The following is a 16,191-nucleotide window of genomic DNA, read 5'->3' on the forward strand; positions in this document are numbered from 1 at the left end:
GAAATATTAAAAAAAGAAGAAAAAAATTGAAGGGGGGCTAATAATTCTGACTTCAACTGTATGTGTTGTGGGAATTTGCCACACGTGTGCTGTCAAACAGATGAAGATCTTTTCCTAATTTGCTGGCATTTTTTGTAATTGCATGTGTTTTCTTAAATTGCAGCATGTTAAGCTCTCTAGGCCACGGTAATAAGTAGTCAAATTGTCATTAATCTTAATCTGAGTATAATGTACGTTCTTTGTACCTATCATGCTCCACTTCAGAAATACTCAGTGAAAAATCAAATAAAATTTATTCAAACACTTTATTCAAATATTACAAGTTTGGCTTGATTCTTTATTGAAAACATTAAATGCCACCACCCACTCACTTTTTGTTACATTAGATTGTATATTTGTCAAAGCGAACAAGCTTTTCAGTAATCTGGGGTGCTGTCTTTTTCCAGTCAGTGCATAATGTTTATACATCAAGAATACTTGTGTTAAATATGTTTATTTACATATATGCATAAGGAAGATGCTTTTATTCAAAGTAACTTACATTGAAGGTATACACTTTGCTAGTTCATTCATAACTTTGAAATTCATAACTCAAGTAATTTTTACAGCCATAAATACTATAATATTTCAAGACTGGATAGTAGCTGCTGGCCATATTTCTGCAAAGTCTCTCTTTAGTGTTGATATTTTCACTGGACCGCTTTTCTCTCAACCATCTGAATTGCAGCAGTCCACTATTTAACATCTCTTTATCAGCAGTTCTGTGACCTCTTTCTTTGAGGACGGGATGGTTCTTTAACCTTTGCTCGTTTGTTAGTGTGTCTTAAGGGTCTATTATTTGCCCTTTTTTGTCCCTGTGTTTGCGTGCTTGGATTGAGTATGTTAGGACTGTCTTTGACAGAGTAGTTGTCAGGAGAAGGAAGACACTGAGTGTTCTGGCTCTCGGTTGCGTCTTGTTGGCTAACAGAAGTGTCATTAATGATGTGCCTAGAGCTAGCTAACTGGCATAAAGCAAAGGCTGCTGTCTGCCTTTGGTCACATGGGTCTAGATCGTGTTCACTGGGTGACTCAGTTGTGGATACTTCAGCATTGCTGATGGTTTCTCTTTCTGGAGTTTCAGAGGTGTTGGGCAAGGCTTGGTTGTTGGACTGTACCCTGAGGCAGAGGTTGAGCGGTGCCTCTTCTTGACTACTTTCTGAATCATAATGCAGCTCTCGGTCAGGGTAGTGATGATGTGTCATGTTGCTGGATGTGGCCTGGTCCCTTTTTGAAAGGTTAAGGGGACCTATCTCCTCTTCGGTTTCTTCATCCTCCTCCTTGTCTGAAATGTCACTGCTTCTTGAAGAAATTGTGGTTTGTGAATCATACCTATAAAGAGGAGACAAGATGTTAATTAATGAATTTAAGATGAAATTAATCATGTTCATATCATATTTATTTGTACCACTTAGATTTTAGCTACCTTTCTGTCTTTTGTAACACTTTCTCTTGAATTTGTCCACGTGGCATTTTGGGTAAGTTATCAGTTGCTTTAGTCGGCCCTGATATAATATGTGATTGGCTGCCTGAGAGAGACTCCCCATGGGAAGCAAGCCTGAGTCCAACAGGTATACGCTGGGTGACATCTGCAGTACTGGGCCTGTCTGGAGACCCAGAGGCATCACATCCTTCTAAAGGACTCTCACGAGTACCTTTGTCTCCTGTATTATGCTCCTGGACTGCCCTGTCCTCAGCAAGCCTGCTGTAAGATTCAGGATGCGTTAGGGGGACCAGGTGCCCTCCATACTCTCGAGGATAAAATCTGCTGCTGTACACATCTAGAGGAAGATACCTGGATCTCTGTAAGGACATAGAGAGTTCAGGGTGTTGATAGAAGCTGTAGGGTAGAGGTGGACTGGGGAAAACAGAGTGACTATATCTGTAGTGATAAGGGTGGAGTAGAGAAGAATTAGGTGGGATTAAAGGTGATGGCACTAGTGGTCTCTGGGTCTCTCGAGGCGTGACTTGGTAGGCTGGAGTGCTTGCTTGGTTATGTGGGTAGGGTGCATAGAGGGAAGGCAAGGACCTTTCAGGTACCATGAATGGAGGATAGTCTGGTATTGGAGGAAGAAGCTGTGCTGGGGAAGCAGATGTTACCCAAGGTGCAATTTGTTGGTAGAACTGAGGAATGGCTGATTGATCATCCTTATGTGGAGACAAAGAAAGAACTTCGCTTTCACATGTCCGTGCAACTGGCGAGAAGGCTGAAGATATTTTGTTCTGTGCAGTGTCCATGTCTTCACTTTTGTCCTTGGCCTCAAGAGCTGGCTCAGGGATGTCTTTAGTGACCTCCTTGGTGGGACTTTGAGGCTTTTCTCTTGCTTCCTTAATCACCGCTTTCTCAATCTTGACATTTTCTAATGGCTTGCTGGATTCAGCATCCAGTGGTAGCTCTTTGCTGTTGTGACTGAAAGCTAGATTATGCTGGGAAGCTCTGGATGCTTTCCCTGTCTGCTCCATGCGCTGAGACACCAGAGAGATGGAGTTCTTGCACAGGTTATACTTCATGTGGTTGAAGAGGTGAGACTTGATGTTGCAGGTGAATGGACATTGGAAACACTGATATTTGAAAGGTTTGCCAGGAGGACGAGGAATGTAATGGGGTTTCTTCGGTTTTCTTCCTTGAAGGGTTTCCATAGTGGTGCAGTTGTTCAAATCCACTGCTGCTTGGTTTGTCAGTCCTATCTGCAAATGGGGAAATAAAAAAAATATATATATATATATGATTAACAGTTCTGCCACACCCATAAGAGCAGCACTCTTCATTTGTTTTTGGGTCACAGCTTACTAGTAATGGAAATAAATATAGCAAATTCATTGTCTCTTAAACTTTTTATCTAGCATCTAGCTGCTCTCTAATGTTTGCTGGACTGCGTTTGAGCATGACACACTCTTGCTGCACTACCGAAGCCTGAAGTGTAGGCCTGTAGAAACATGCTCCCCTTCTTCAAAATTTGATGGCGTGGGAAACCTCATACACCTGTTTCCCATGACCTTACCTGCAGGATACAAGATATTTAAATGTTGATCTAACTCGCACTGTAAATGTAGAGAAGCTACCAGAACGGTTAACTTGAAATCTGATGTTATAACACTAGCAACAACATGGACTTCTTCAGTGCTTGGACTATTTACTTGTACAGTTCATCACTACAATGAGGATACGTAATGGTCTGGTAAGTGTGCAAAGATTTTGAGGCCTGAAGGTTTGTATTGGTGCACAGAAGATTGAAGAAAGAGATTGTCAGGCAAGTTATGCAGAAAATGACTCCACCTTAAGGAACCTGTTTGTCACACGCTGTCGCAAGAAGTGGTGGCTCAGGTTTTGGCTCCCATGTTTCATACGAAGCCGCTCCCTCCTCAAGGCACAAATTAAAAGACATTTTTGCTGCATTGTGAAATTTAATTTTGCTGCATTATCTATTGTTTCCTGGTTTTAATTCTGTAAATAACCCGATATATTGATTTTTTTTTTTTTTTTTTTTTTTTTTTTTGTGGTGAAATTGGAAAACGTTTTCTGTTCTAAATGAAAGACTTTGGTTATTTAAGCATAGCCTGAACAGTACATGTGTGTACAACCACATGACAAGAACTTTTTTACAAGGTGTAGTCTAACAGGTGCATCTGAAACACCTGCTGTATATGACATCAACAGATCAGCCTTAAGAAATGTTACAGCTTGAACATACACATGTACATATGAACAACAGGAACAAAATCTTAACGACGTTGTCAAGTCTTACCTATTGTCGGACTCTGCGTTCACGATGTTGGATGTATTGTTGATGGATGTAGATCCACAGTGGTCATCCAGAAGTCTCTGAAGTGAAAGAGTTTGTCTGGCGTGCTTGTCCTCGAAATCGAGTATCTGTTCGTTTAGGTGCTCCGTCTTGATTCTGATGAGTCTGATGAGTCTCTCGCTTTCTCTCTTAGGTGTTGACTCTGTGGGGTGGAGTCTGTGCCCAAGCAGTAGAGCCCTGAGGCAGCATCAATGCGCCTGCTATTAGGCAAGCCCCAAGCCACGATACGTTGCTAGTTTGCTTCCCTGTCTCACCTGCTTGTGACAGTCCACATGGACTTTAAAAATCCAGACAAGACTGTTTGAGCCTTTTGTTTGCCTAAATGGTTGAATTAGCTCAGGAGTGGTGGAGTTAGGTGTGAAGCAGGTTTGAGGATGTTGTCAGAGGGGTGTGGAAATATTCAGGACAACCAGTGAGATTTGCATGTGTGCTGCGCTTGATGTGAAGTGTCTTTCAGAGTGATTATGAAAATTCTTGTTCTGAGCTTACAGTTATATATGCTGCATCTGGATCGTAGTGTGTACAAAAGGGGTTAGTTTTATTTTGAAATACGTTCACATTTATTTACAATACTGTACTTGCATATACAGCATGAATCATAAACCATGAATAATGTTCATTTTAGCCCCACCTACATTTTAGGAAAATTGTTCCTTGTAATGTCTTTGCAAAAAAATGATGAGTATTTAATTTTAGTGTTTTCATGTTTGTCTACTTGTATGTACCACTTTTTATGTACCATGTTTCAGTACATTCAATACATATATGTATATATGTATATGGGTTTGCTGGTTTGCATTTAGAAATACAAGTGCATCCACGTGAGAGGGATGCAGACTTGCTCTTTGCCATGTTACAGTGTTGCCGGCCAAAGAAAAATTCTTTCACTTCGTCTGGTGGCAGGGGCAGCTAGAAATGATTTCGCCAGCTTGGATAATAGAGGAAACCAGTGTTCATTACATGACCACCATTCGAGAGGGTTCCCCATGATGTTAATGTCAGAAATGTCAAAAATACTCTTGAAATTAATCCTCAGTTGTAGTTGGCTGCTTCAACCTTGGATCGTGATGATTGTTACTTTTGTCATTTTGATTTCGTTTATGGTAAATGCACGCTCGAGTAGTTGATTGTTTCTGACAGCGAGAACTAGTGGTTGAAGTAGTTTACTGCTCGACTAGTCGACTAGTCTATGCAATCCTTAATATATATAACATTGAAAACAAAAACAAAAAACCCTGAAATGGACTAAATAGACATTACAGTTACATTGGAAGGGTTAAGTCACAATTCCGTGATACTGCTGAAAATGTTGGCAAGCGTTTGGCATCACAAGAAAAAATTATATTTTAAATATACTGTGATTTGGTTACAAATTATAATGTATTTACCTTGTTTATTCTTTAAATAATCAGTTATTCCAAATTTCACAACATTTCAAATCAAATGATTATTGCATACTAATGTTTCGTCCTCATGTATCTTCCAGTGGTGCCTCTGATTCTGAAAGCTCTGACATATGATGAGAAAAGGGGAGCGTGCAGCTTGGGATCGAATGTGCGAGATGCAGGCTGCTACGTGTGCTGGGCTTTCGCTCGTGCCTATGACCCAACTGAACTAAAGCCTTATGTCAACCAGATTGCCAGGTATGCACCCAATATCACCACATCAACCATTGTGCTTCACTGAAACATAATACTTCTTATTAGGCCTGTCACAATAATCAATATGTGGACTTATCGCACAACACATGGACATGGGCTCAATCTCGTTTCTCCAATAAAAATATTTTTTTTAAGTAAGTGAGGTTAAGCTGTAGAATTTGACTAGTGTGGCTGGCAACTAATCTGCAGCCCACGTACTGAGGGTTGTCTGTTTTTTAGTCAGTAAGCCCCACGATATGTGGTAAGAAAAATTGACCTTTTTCTCCACACTGCTTGTTAGCTATAAGCAAAAAAATCCCTCTCTGCTGTCAAAGCGGATTATATTTAAAAGAAAGCTTTTTTTTTTCATCCCAACATTTGGTATTCTTTTTCACTTCTTGAACATCTGCGGAAGTTGGATTTTAGGGAAGTTAGGGCTAGGATTATAAATGTGCAAGAATGCTCAACAGCCACTTCTCATACCTGTTTGCCCGCCTGTAGTTATTTACCGCCTTAAAACCAGTTTATACACCTCTCACAGCTCACAACCTCTCCCTGCTGAGGAAGTACAGCTAGAACATTAGACCATTAACTGTAATGTACATTTAAGTTGTGCCTATACTGTAATTTTGTGCTTGGACAGACCTGAAAGAAGTTGATTATACAAGCAGAAATGACAAAGCTTTAGTGCTTGATGAGTGACTTTTTTTTTTTTTTACAAATTAAGCACAAGCAGTTCATGATTTCATTCTCATGCCAACACCATCTTTGCAATCCCTGAAATAAAGTCAATGATAACAAGCGTTTAAAATTTAATGTAATTTGATTTTATTTGAACTGTTGTAGACGACTAATGTTTACAACAAGTGTTACGAACCTAAAATACACATGCCTGCCAAATGTTTAAAATGTATAATGACTGCGTCCAAAATCACATATACAGTATAGTACTAGGGCTGGGCGATACAGCAAAAAATAAATAAATAAAAATTATATATATATATATATATATATATATATATATATATATATATATATATATATATATCATGATATAATCTTTTTATATCATTCAGTATTTTTGTTTCAATCCAGGAATATTAAGATTTTTTATTTATTTAACCACTTCATTTTAATTTGCCAACATTACTAAGGCAAATAGTCAAAAAAAAAAAAAAAACGTCTCTTATGTCTTAAAATAAAATAAACACAAGTGTTCAAGAGACTCTTAAACTTGACAAATTAAATGTTACAAAGTGTGTGCAATGGTAAAGTGTAAATGCTGAACAATCAAAGCAAACTTTAAGGTGTGAATAATAATGATACAGTAAACCTCAAACTCTGTCAACAACACAGATTATGATAATCAAACCTGAGCTTTCAAGTGAAGGAACCAACCATCATTGTTCAAATACATATTGCAGCATTACAAATTGTGAAGTTGAGTGACTACATTACCTCAATGCTAAAAAAATCTTTCAGATGAGGTGCTAGTGGCTGGGATCCACAAGAAAAGAAACCAAAAAGCCACTCTGGCGACATCCCCTTACATTCTTTTTTTTTATTTACAATCTCCTCACTGCTGCTAGTCACGACACTATTTTTCACGTGTGTTATTCTGACCTGAAGTGGCGATGGCGACACCCAACCTGAGTCCGTTTACATATTGTGTCTAAAAGCATGTGAAAAGTGCGAGGCCGTGGTTTCCTCCACCATTTTCAATGCGCTTTGTGCTCGTGCTCCCCTGGCGTTAGGGTTTCCATTTTCTCAGACGATGACAATATTAATTTAATAATAAACTTTTTTATGTTGGCAGGTAATTATAGATTATCTGCTAAGGGTCTGCAAATGAAAACTCGCTTTTGGCCAAATTGAGTACAGCGCATGAAATGGAAAAATTAAATTAAAATAATTTTACTTCTGCGTCTTGTCTTTTTATGCTGCATTTACACTGCATGGTTCAAGTAACCCAAATAACTCCATTTGTTTGTATCCCCGTGTGGCACAGATCGGATGTGGCCCACCATACTGTACATGTAAGCAGGACAAAAAAAATCACATTGGTTTCCGATTTACTCAGATCAGATTCAGGACTTGTTCATGGTGGAAATTTATCTGATATGAATCAGATACGTGCCCTTGCGTTTGCAATGTAAGCAGGTATATCTGATTTTCTCGTCAATGCGAGTCACCTATCATTAAAAATGGTGTAAACTCTGATGTTTTCATTTCCCAAACTTTAAATCTCATATAGAAGGACAACAAAAAAAGCTTTTCAATTGCCATGTAGCACAAGTTAATTCCTTTAAGCACGTTAACAAGAAAGAAAGCATGTGCAAGCACAAAATCTGCTGTGTTGGCAAAATAAACTAATATAAAACCATTGCATACATAAAGTGCATATATTATGTCATGGACATGACATTAAAATGCCTACTGGTTTCAAAAAGCCTAGATTAAACAAATATGGCCAAATGAGAACTTTCTATAGCAAAACAACTTGTTAAAAGAAAATAAAACATGTAAACCCTGCAAACAGATTAAATTCAGAAATGGAGAAATTAGAAAAAAAAATGGAGAAAAATTTAACTTTTCATTTCTGGGATGTTGCATCTTTGTGTGTGCAGTATAAATGCAGAAATTAGATAGGAGTCACTTTTAAAAGGTATATGCGGGTCATCCAAAAAAATCTGAATTATTCATCAAGATCTAAAGTGTAAATGCAGCTTTAGTCAGAGAACAAAACCTGTTCTTGATTTATCATCACCCGTTACGACATGCAGAGACCAAGAAAGCAAGTTAAGAAAGTTTCTCCTTTTAAGATGTTTTCGTATGAAAAAAATGCTTCCGAAATATTTTATGATTTGACAATACAAGATTTATAAATGTTTACCATTATAAATGTATCTCAGATATGTGAAATGCTCTTTACATGAAAAGATTTAAAGACTTGATGACTTTAAACTGGAATGAAATAGAGCTGTGGAAATCATTGTTATAATTATTAATATTCTGAGTGTGAGATGAAAGAAAATGTATATTGTGATCAGTTTTGGCCATATCATCCAGCCCTAACTACACCAACTTTACTTTTGATTCACATGGCAATTGCAATAACGTGCCACTGAGTGCTGCTTAGTTATTGGCATCTGCAAGCATTATTAAATGAGTTCAGGAATTGAATTAGTGAAGAGATGAAGGTAGATGTATGCAGATATGCAATCAGTATGTTATAATAATGACCATGCACAATATTAAGATTGTGGGCACTAAACTTTTAAATGATACATCATTTGCCTTTAAAGAATATATTGATTGTTGTCTTGGCAGTGCTTGTTCATCACCTTGCCAAAAGCCTTGACTCCAATAAAACCGCATGCATTTTTGTGAGAGATGCCTTTTAAAAACCAAAGCCAAAACCGGAACTAATCAAAGAAAAAGATCACAGTTCCAAAAAAGGGCGGCATAGTGACACAGTGGTAGGCACTGTCACCTCACAGCAAGAAAGTTCTGGCTGGGCCAGTTGGCGTTTCTGTGTGGAGTTTGCGTGGGTTTGCTCCAGGTGCTCCGGTTTCCCCCACAGCCCAAAGACATGCACTATAGGTGAATTGAATAAACTAAATTGGCCGTAGTGTATGTTTGTGTGAGTGTGTATGGGTGATTCCTAATACTGGGTTGCAGCTGAAAGACGCTGCGTAAAATATATGCTGGAATAGTTGGGGGTTCATTTCGCGTTGTGACCTCTAAAATAGAGGCTAAGCTGAAGGAAAATGGATAAATGACAGTCTAAATATTAGTAAACCCAAAATTAGTAAGTTTGAGAAAAATATTAAATGCAATTTTAATAAACAGTGTAGGGGATCAACCTATGTTAAAAGATTGATCAGGGATTTATTAGCTCATTTCAAGGATCTTGAAGATTCAAATCACTTGATTCGACTCAATTGAGTTAGACTGACTCAGATTAAAAGATTCGCACTTTATCTACCATTTGTCCAGCAAATAGAAGACATCGCATTTTATCAATCTCGTTTATATTATTTCCGTGGCCAATGATAATAACATAACCCAGTGTTGGGTTAACTTTTAGCAAGGTAACAAAATCAACAGCTCGAGGCAATGACTTAGAAGCACATAAATAAGAACACAGTTCTTATAAAATGAAAACAAAGATTTATTGAGCTACACTACGATACATGAAACTACGTAATAAGCAAAAAACAAACAAACAAACACACACACATACAAACAGAGGCAGTTCAGAGGATGCGAAATGAGTTGACAACCATCCCAAATTAGTTCTACTACTTACTAGATTTTAGAATCACACCTAAGAAACCCAGGTTCATCTTTATCTGCTTAAGATCAATTTGCACCAGACCAGCAAGAGACGATGTTTGTTTGTGTTACTTGTACTTTTGCTGAAGTCTTGAGTTTCCCTCGCCGGGCTGGCCTCAGGAAAACACGGTGCTCTTGATTGGTTGGTGACTCAGGGACGTCCTTTGGATACACTTGCTTGTGGGTGAAGGTTGTCCTGGGTTACCGTGGTAACGGACTTTGCTGAGAGTCGGTTTGCAAAAGTTTTTGTGGTTTCGGCTGTACCGTTGCATGGAAAGTTCGTGGTGACCCAGTCGCGTGGCAGTGAGGTGTCCGAGCAAGCAAGAGGGGGCAGAGAGCAACAGTGAGTAGTTTTAAGCAATTTCAAGCTTATGCAGAAAGCAAGGTTTTACTGCTGCAGGGCGTTTTTAAGTACGCACAAAAACTTAACATACGCCAGATTTCACACTAACGTTTGGATTTACTAATGATGAAAGGAACGTGAGAATGTGCGTTGGTCCACGCTAACTTCATGTCTGGCGTACGTGCATTTCTTGTGTGTTTTTTTTTTTTTTTTTTTTTTCCATTGGCGACTCCTAGAGGCAGCTGTGTTAAATTGCACACTACAAAGTATCTTTGAGCCGTACAATGCCAGCTGTATGGGACGGGATCATCCCCATGTCTAGCAGGTAAATAAGGTTTCCATACTTTGCAGTTGACCAGCCAAACATTAAAGCGCAATTTGCAACGATCGCCGGTTTTCCCAATGTAATCGGAGAGATCGACTGCACGCACATTGCTATAAAGGCGCCATCTGAAGACGAATTAGCATACGTAAATCTGAAACATTTCCATTCAATAAATGTGCAAATAATATGTGATGCTTAAATGTGCTTAACAAATATTGTAGCAAGGTGGCCTTGGTCAACCCATGATTAATTCATCCTCACAAACATCATAGTTGGGATGAGGTTCCAAGGTGGCAGGCACTCGGTCAGTTGTAGAGCGGCAGCTGAAATGCCGGTGGCGCTGCCTTGATAAGAGCGAAGGGGTGCTGCTATACCGCCCTAACAAAGTGTTCCTCTAATACATCTTTGTCTCCCACAGACACGGATACTACTCCAGACAGTAGTGTTGCTCACAATTGAGACAACTCTTCTCAAAGGGTGTTAGTTCAGCATCCCCTGTTCCCCCGCCTCTTGGGTCCACACTTTGACGGTGCGCCGGTGTTCTCCTCTTTACCTGCACCTTTACATGGGACCATTTTTTTTTTTGTTTGTTTTATTTGTTCACAATGCGATGTTCAAACCCCACTGTGTTAACCGTGTCAGCTAAACTCTCCCACTCTATTTTTTTTCTTTTGTTATTAATTTCGGAGGACAAACTTGCAAATAACACAGCTTTTCTCCGGTCTACCTCCGATAAGAGCACCTCCAATTCACATTCTGTGAATTTTGGAAAAGTTTGGTTTTGCCAAAGTAGAGTCGTTACCATATTTATACGGGGGAGGAGGCAGGCAGGGTTTTGCACTTGTGCACATGCACGTTAATTCGGATGTAAAAAGAGAATATGCGTGGGATTCAGCATCTGCAGTGTTTCATACATCTGAATTGTTTACTGCGTATGCACATTTACAGCTTTGTCCGTACTCAATGTTTTAGTATTGATTCAACGCAAGTCTTCGTACATAAGGCCCCTGATTTGGTCTGTCCCCATGGCAGTGTTCTCCTATGAGTGGTTGCTATGGAGGATGGGGCCATGCGCCGTACCATCGTACTACGGGTCAATCATTAACCGACTGATTGTACATTTAACGTGGAAAAATCTCTTGTAAGTTTGTAACTATCTTACATCAAATGTTATAAGACGAATACTGTTTGTACTACTAGTTTTGCATTTACATTCATGTATTGCAAATGTCAATAGCTTTTGTTTAGTACCAGACATCATACATTTCAGACACATACAGAAGGCTTCATCTGCTATAAATGTTAAAACAACACATTGATTTACCTGGCTGGTTGGAATAAACCCAGCATATGAGGAAAACTATGGCATATTATTCAAAGATACATCTGCCTTAGTTGTAACACAAGATTGTCTTTAATTCATATACATTAGCTTCAGAGATCCTTTGTCTCTACGAAATTGTACATCTGGCAGGATGCCTATATGACGAGCACTTGTCCTGGGAGTCATGGAAAAGAGTCTTGTGAGGCAGTTAGTTGGGGTTCCCACTGAAAATCCTGTAAAGCCCCATTGTTAGGTGATTAAATCATTTACCACATTTGGTACAAGGTTCTTCAAACATCTGCGGCCAAAGTATTGGTCAAAATAAATCAATTGGCTCTCTGTTAATGTGATGGTATAAGTTTCGAGCCAGTTCTAAATGACCAAGACACTATAGCGCTTGACTAAGATTTCAGATTCAAGCTCGTTTTGATCACTGCAATATGCCGATGAGTTCCTTCAACAGGAAAAATCAAGAGAAAGATAAAAAAATAAAAAAATAGTAGACATTTTGTAATTTGTAATATATTTATTTTTTGTTTTAATTAAAATGTGCTATATTTCTATTCCTGAAGATGTTAGATGACTAAACTCCAATTTTAATGGATATAACAGTTTAATAAAGTAGTTTTGCTTAAGTGCACAAACAATTTTTTCCTATATTAATTGAGAAATAAATAAAATTATTCATTTTCTTAAGGGTTGTACTCATTTATGCTGTGCACTGTATTGCGTTCAGAAAGATAACACAATTGTTCTGCGGTGCTCCAAAAGGATGTTGTGCATTTCCTTTAGTTTTATTATTTTAACTCATTCTTATGGTTAGAGGGTTGCTGTATTTAACTTTGCTGTGTAATACTGTAATTCTCCTCGTAAAGTTCTGTTTGTGTGGTGTAGTCGTGAATCAGCCCAGCGAAACAGTTTCATCAGCAGAAAGCTTTTTTCTTCTTCTCCCTCCCAGGTTCAACAGTAAAGCTTTCACTCAACGTAAAAAAAAAAAAAAAATAATAATAATCATAATGATATTACAAGAATGACAGCCGTAAGATGCTCTGTTCTCCCCTACTCCCTGTTTTGGGACAAGTGTGGGCCTGTGTGTAACTGACGGTGCACTTTGCGTTGCTCCTTCAGTTGGTTTGGCCCTCCCCGTATCTTCCCTCCTCCCTGCCCCCGCCGCTGCTGCCAGGTTTCGTCTGTTGTCGTGGGTTTCGGTCGCCATTTGGCACCCAGACTGCAGGCCTGTTGAGTCCTGTTCTCATTTCATCAGCAGTCATACGTTGTTTCTATGAGCTCACTGATGCTTTCAGAAACCGTGTCACTGCATGAAACCACTATTGTTTTTTGTTTTTGTTCTTTTCAGTTTGCCCTTGTCAAAAGTTTTCTTTTTTTGGGGGGGTTTTTACATAAATGAATGCTTTAGGTAATGCATCAAAAATGACTATAAAGATTAATATAGATAAAAAAAAAACAATAGCCATGTTAATAAAAGCTTTTTAACCTTTTCACTTAATTTTTGAGTCACTTGGACTCTTATCCCAAAGAGCACCAAAACATCAACTACCCCTGATTTTGGTTCATTTACAAAAGTATTTAGTAGAAATAGATGCTTTTTGTTTATTTATTTACTACTGTTTATTAAAGATGCAGTCTATTTTCCTTAAAAATATATACAGCTGAAGTCAGAATTATTGGCTCCCCTGAATTATTATCCCACCTGTTTATTTTTCCCCCCAATTTCTGTTTCTGTTCAACACATTTCTAAACGTAATAGTTTTAATAATTAATTTCTAATAACTAATTTATTTTATCTTTGCCATGATGACAGTAAATAATATTTGACTAGATATTTTTCAAGACACTTCTATACAGCTTAAAGTGACATTTAAAGGCTTAACTAGGTCAATTAGGTTAACTAGGCAGGATAGGGTAATTAGGCAAGTTATTGTATAACGATGGTTTGTTCTGTAGACTATCGAAAAAAATAGGTCAATAGGGCTAATAATTTTGACCTTAAAATGGTTCATAAAAAATTAAAACCTGTTTTTATTCCATCCGAAACAAAACAAGTAAGACTTTCTCTAGAAGAAAAAATATTATCAGACATACTGTAAACATACTTTAACATACCTTGCTTTGTTAAACATCATTTGGGAATTATATAAAAAAGAAAACAAAATTCTAAGGGGGGCTAACAATTCTGACTTAAACTGTTTTTTAATATATAAATATTCAATATAAATATATAATATTAATATAATCATCTCTGAAGGACCATGTGACACATATGACTGGAGTAATGATGCTGAAATGTTTATGCTTTAAGTACAAGAATAATATGCATTTTGAAATGCATAGATTTTTTTTTCTTTTTTTTTTTTTTTTTTACAGATTTTAGATTTAAACATATTAGACAACTTTAAAAAAAGTAAAAAAAATACATAAAAAATCATATTTCAATTTTAAAACGTTTCCATAAAACAAAACTTGATTCTTAAGAATAAATAATCTGTAGATGAACCTTTGTCATGACTGCTGACTCAGTGTTGACTCACTAATTTAAGCTGCAGCCTAGCATAGCACTTAATATAGTGAACATTTAAAGTGAATAATGAATTTAAGGGCCTTTTTTCATTCTTTTATTGGGATTTAAAAGCAAGTGGAAATACCATTAAACAATATAGCGATCACAAACATCCACGCACTGTATTGTCTGTATCTGAATTGGAGCATGTGTAAATGCTGCATGCTTTTATTCTTCCTGGTATAAGTGTATAAATCTGTCACCTAAAAATCAGTCTGCAGGCTTCATGCAAGAAAATCTGCACATTCATACCGTTGAAGACAAAATTATTAGTCCTGCTGTCAATTTTAACTTCTTTTTCAGTGATGTTTAACAGAGCAAGATACTTTTTATAGTATAGCCTGTATAATAGTATATATATTTTTCCAATTCTCTACAGACCAAACCACTGCTCTTCAATGACTTGCCTAATTACGCTAACCTGCCTAACTAACCTATTTAACCTACACTGTAAAAATAAATCTTAAAATTATAGTTTTTTTGTATTTTTATTTAATTCCTGCCTGTTTATTTATGCTTTTAAATTAAATTAATGGACTTTGATCTTTCTCCCAAGAACTTTTAACCATGAAAAGTTTGAAATATATATATTTTATGAACATTTTTAATAGTTTAAAGTGGTATATTGTCTGGGTTGATGTTGTATATTATGGTACAAAACCTTTGTAATATACTGTCAGTATATTTTCTGTTATTTTACAGACTTATTTCTCTATATATCATTCCTTATACAGTACATTATATTATATATATAACATGCAAACTGCTAAAATATGAATAAAAGTCACTTTGTTAAACAGTAGAGCTAAATTTTCAGCAACAAAAGTCGACAGATTAGAGATCAAGGTCCCATAATACAATTCACAAAAATAAATAAACCGAAAGCACTGGTGAATCACAAAATAAAGAAAACTGTTAACTGTTAATTAACAGATTGTTATGAAGCGGACAGGAGACAGAGGTAAGGAAACGTTAGGGTGTTTATTAAATGACAACAAGGAGCACATGAAGGATAGCCAGGAGGATCAGGAATGATGTTGGGGTCTTTTCCTCCGTGGCTGGGTAACAGGAATACACGAGGATGGACAGCACACACCAGATACAGCTGACAGAGGATGACACAGACTTGGAAGGACTGGAAGACAGGACGATTCGGGTGGACCAGGAAGACTAAGAGGAATACAAAGAGAACAGGTAAGTAAAGCGTTTGTTTTAGCTGAGGATGACTACGCTGAGTGGTCGCTCAGTTGTCCGCTTTCGTCGAGACGAGCCCGGACAATGAGCGACTGGAGTGCTGTGCTTTTATCTGGTGCTCGTGAATGTGATGCAGCTGTGTGCTCATTAGAAGTCAGGTGATGGTGATCTTCGTGAGTGGGGATCGTGAGAGCCTGACCAATCCGTGACAGTACCCCCCTCCCCAGGGCCCGCTCCTGAGGGCCGACACCTCCGACGCCGTGGTGGTCTCCCTCTGCCTCTAGGCGCTGGGAACTCAGGGTGGCTCTCATGAAACTCCACCATGAGACTAGGATCGAGAATATCAGCTCTGGGAACCCATGTCCTTTCTTCGGGGCCGTACCCTTCCCAGTCCACCAGGTACTCCAACTGGCCACCACGACGTCGGGAACGCAAGATCTCCTTCACTGCGTAGACGGCTCCTTCTTCTAGGAGCAGTGGAGGAGGGGGTTCCTCTTCGTGGTCAGGCTCTGTGGAGGGAAGAACAGGATCGTGATAGGGTTTCAGGAGTGATACGTGGAATGTAGGGTGAATACGGTAGTGAGAGGGTAATTGTAGTTTGTAGGTGACG

General features: G+C 38.1%; 2 protein-coding genes across 2 annotated transcripts in view; one reads left to right on the plus strand and one right to left on the minus strand.

The window, feature by feature from the left end:
• The window catches only part of LOC130221649 (tubulin-specific chaperone D-like), a 69,312-nt gene that overhangs the window by 12,029 nt on the left and 41,092 nt on the right, over window positions 1-16,191 (plus strand). The window contains 1 exon segment of the mRNA XM_056454210.1: window positions 5,326-5,482. Within this exon segment, the coding sequence (XP_056310185.1) occupies window positions 5,326-5,482 (157 nt within the window).
• Window positions 287-4,151, minus strand: znf750 (zinc finger protein 750). The gene is made up of 3 exons (XM_056454211.1): window positions 3,783-4,151; window positions 1,463-2,724; window positions 287-1,368 (listed from the first exon to the last, which is right to left on the minus strand). Exons 2-3 carry the CDS (start codon window positions 2,674-2,676, stop codon window positions 753-755), a joined length of 1,830 nt encoding a protein of 609 aa, XP_056310186.1. The 5' UTR covers window positions 2,677-2,724; window positions 3,783-4,151; the 3' UTR covers window positions 287-752.

Source organism: Danio aesculapii, chromosome 3, assembly GCF_903798145.1.
Source record: "Danio aesculapii chromosome 3, fDanAes4.1, whole genome shotgun sequence".
Lineage (NCBI taxonomy): Eukaryota > Metazoa > Chordata > Actinopteri > Cypriniformes > Danionidae > Danio > Danio aesculapii.